A 3514-nucleotide genomic window follows, 5' to 3' on the forward strand; every position below is an offset into this window, starting at 1 on the left:
GGAAGATCTTGCTTTGCCTGGGCGGATGGCCCGGCCGCGGTGCTGGACCGGTCGGATGACTCGAGTTCTCTTCCTTCCGAAAGGGACACTTTTCGCGGTACTCAAGGCCATAGATGGCGACGGCTGTTGCAGGTATGTTGGATTGATGTCCATGCCCTCTCAGCGCTGGTGTCAAGAAAGAAGGAAGCAGCGTGGCGGCAATTGTACCGAGGTTGAAGATGATGACCTACTTGCAACTGGTTGCAGATCTTTCTACTACAGGGGTCTTCTCTCAAGATTTAAGGATGATGACACAGGGCTCCGGAGATCTTCTTGTATTATGGTTGTCTTAGGATACTCTAGGAGTTTATGGTCTTTTGTGTTTGCGTTTCAGTGTGCTTGTAAGGGTCAACTACTTTGTACTAATTCATGATATGAATGATAAAATTCTTTAAAAAAACGATTTTTTTTTTCATGTACGGGCTAATGTGCGGGATCTGTTTGGTCCGTCAAAAACGTTAATCCTGCCGGTCGGAATTTTTGGGCAGAGGCATTTTACACGATCTTCTAGCTAGATGTGACATAGCTAAGCAAATCCCGTCTCAAAAAAAAAGGTAAGCAAATCTGAATAAAATAAGTAGGAAAGACCCATCGAGTTGAGCCTCAATCCACCGAGAAATCCCCAATCTCTGGAGAACCCTAGACCCCAAATCCCCCGATCCATTCCTACGCCCATCCATCGGCGGCCGGTGGCCGGCGGCCGGCAATGGTGTGACCTAAGGCGCATCACATCGCTCTTGGTTCCTGCTTCCATGGAGCGCACGCGGGGGCATCGGCGGCGAAAGCTCTCCGTCGCCGCCGGCGTCGGCGTTGGAGGTGGCGAGGACCGCCTCAGCGCGCTGCCGGACGACGTCCTCGTCCACATCCTCCTCAAGCTCCGCGACGCCCCCGTCGCCGCTCGGACCAGCGTCCTCGCCCGCCGCTGGCGCCGCGTCTGGGCTCTCCTCCCGGAGCTCCATTTCCCCGTCGGCACTGACCCCGACCGCATCCGCGCCGCCCTCACCGCCCATGATGCGCCGGCCCTCCGCCACCTCTTCGTTGCCGGCATCGAGGTCACCCCCGAAATCGCTGCGGCATGGCTCCCCATCGCCGTGCGCCGCCTCTCTGGTGTCCTGCATTTCAAGAACACGGGGGCCATGAATGAGGCCACCGCCGGGGAAAGAGGTACCTTGAAGTTGCCTTGCTTCGAGAAAGCAACCAAGGTCGTGCTCGATCTACATTCTATTGGCCTCACCCTGCCGCCTTCCGGCGTATTTACCCGGCTCACAGATCTGGAGCTGGTTCGCATACATCTGCACGGTCCGTGTAGCCTCAGCGATGTTGTCTCTTCATCACGGTGTCCATCTCTGCGTCGCCTTTCCGTTTGCAGTGTCAGGGGTCTGGACAACTTCACAATCCAGTCGGAATCTCTCCTACAACTGGAACTGAGGAATTTGCATACCTTGCAGCAGCTCAGTATCGTTGCCCTGTCTCTGCAAAAATTAAAAGTATTCCTTTGCTTCACCGATCCTCTGAATCAAAGTCAACCAGTTGCCAACATCTCAGCTCCTCAGCTGGTGACACTTGATTGGAGGGGTGCTTATGATCCTCGCTCTGTTTTGTTTGGCGAGATGCCAAATCTCCAACAACTGACCACCAATCCTCTTTGTGCATATGGAGGAGATACAGTTTCTGCACGCAATCATCACAGCTTGATGCTTTCACAGCATTTTCACCATATCAGCAAACTTATTCTCATCCTTTTCTATCTGCCGGTATGTGAGTCAATCCATTATAACCAAATTTTGAGAGTTAAACTTGAGGAATATATCATTTGGAATACTTGCGAAGCCATACAAAATTGAAAATTCACAACAATGCACACAAAAGTGGACTTGTTTAATTAATGTGTGTTAGTCACTTTGTAGAAAAATGACATGTCTGTGTCCTTGTCCAACTATTGACCTATTGTATGACTTCCTATGAACCTGCAGGTCCATGGCAACGAACGATTCTTGATGGAAGAGATGACAAAGTTGCCTAACATTACCGTCTTGGGGCTGTTTGTATTGGCATGTGGACATTCCTTTGGAGCCAGCTCATTCCATGTTCTCAAGATGTCTAGCGGTATAAGACAGCTCACGCTTCAACTTGTTACTCGGAGGGACTCTAAGGTAACACTATACTTAGTTTACAAGAAAATAGGCAGCAAGGAAGTTTGTGGGAAATCCCATTGCTTAGCAGCGAGTTGCCCTACTCTTGTTGTTGGTTAGGGTTAGATACTGAAGTATTGCTTATCAAACTTGACAAAAGTAATATACTACTTGGATTCGTGACTTTGCAGTAGGTTTTATTTCAAAAGATTACAAGTCTGTTGGAAATGGCACAACAAATTGATGGGGTCGTATTTCCAGCAAAAAATTGGAACCCTCATTTGATCTTCTATAGCAAATATGAAATCTTCTTTTATTTTTATATGGGTTGATGATAGCATGATACATCAGCATTCGTATAAGGTTTATAATATGTTGGCTTTACGGTTTTCCATATGCATACAACAATTATACTTTCAGCAATATTCTGGTTCTAGATTAATTTGTATGCTTTTATTCTTTTGTAAATTTTCTTCTTGACATATCTAAGAGTATCCATGCAGTCTAATAATTTCTAGTTTCATGTCTCTTATCTCAAACCATATCAGTTAATCTTAAGCTGTTATTCCTCTTGATTCAGGTGTGCCAACCAGGTTGCATTTGTGCTGAACCATCAAATTGGGAAACAGAGGACCTCGTGCTACCTTGCCTCAAAGAAGTAGCAATCAATGGCCTGAGAGGAACTGAACATGAACTCGCTCTTGTGAAAAGGTTATTCAAGTGGGCGACAATGCTAGAAAGGGTGACAGTAAGTTTCCATGACTCGATCTCTGAAAGCAACGACGAAGAGTTCCGCCAGTTGTTACTAAGCTTCTCTAGGCCAGCAATATGTATGAAATTTTCGCATGGCGGAGGAAGTTTATCATTTGACTAGGACACCAACTTTGCCGATTTACTATGGTTGTCAGTTCAGTATGGCGTACTTTTGTGAGACTGAACTTCGGTAACTTGTTCAAGTCCAGCAACTTGTTTCCAGCATTTCTGAGACTGATCTCTGGTAGCATGTTTAATTCTAGAACTTGTTTCCAGTATCTGTGAGACTGAATGCTGTATAACCTCTTGTAACTTGTTAACTTTGAGACTTGTTTTTAGTATTTGTGAGGCTCAGGTGAAGTAGTAACTTGTTCAATTCTAGAAGCTTGTTTCCATACTGGATGCACATTTGTGGCTGTTTCCATGAATACATAACAGAGCATGTAGAAATTGCTATACTCTACAAAGTATACTTGGCATATACTGAAACAGCAGTCACATACTAGTACTATACAAGTAACGACCTGGTCTGATGCAAACTTCGAATGGCGGAATTTAGAGAGCTCTACAATATTGAGGTTCGTAAGAAT

General features: G+C 46.0%; 1 protein-coding gene across 1 annotated transcript; it reads left to right on the forward strand.

The window, feature by feature from the left end:
• The first annotated feature begins 594 nt into the window (after positions 1-594).
• On the forward strand, positions 595-3305 carry LOC125522236 (putative FBD-associated F-box protein At5g38570). Its single transcript, XM_048687318.1, has 3 exons — positions 595-1793; positions 2013-2192; positions 2752-3305. The coding sequence occupies exons 1-3, from the start codon at positions 792-794 to the stop codon at positions 3043-3045; spliced, it is 1476 nt and encodes a 491-aa protein (XP_048543275.1). The 5' UTR covers positions 595-791; the 3' UTR covers positions 3046-3305.
• The last annotated feature ends 209 nt before the right edge of the window (positions 3306-3514 follow it).

This window comes from Triticum urartu, chromosome 7 (genome assembly GCF_003073215.2).
Source record: "Triticum urartu cultivar G1812 chromosome 7, Tu2.1, whole genome shotgun sequence".
Taxonomy (NCBI): Eukaryota; Viridiplantae; Streptophyta; class Magnoliopsida; order Poales; family Poaceae; genus Triticum; species Triticum urartu.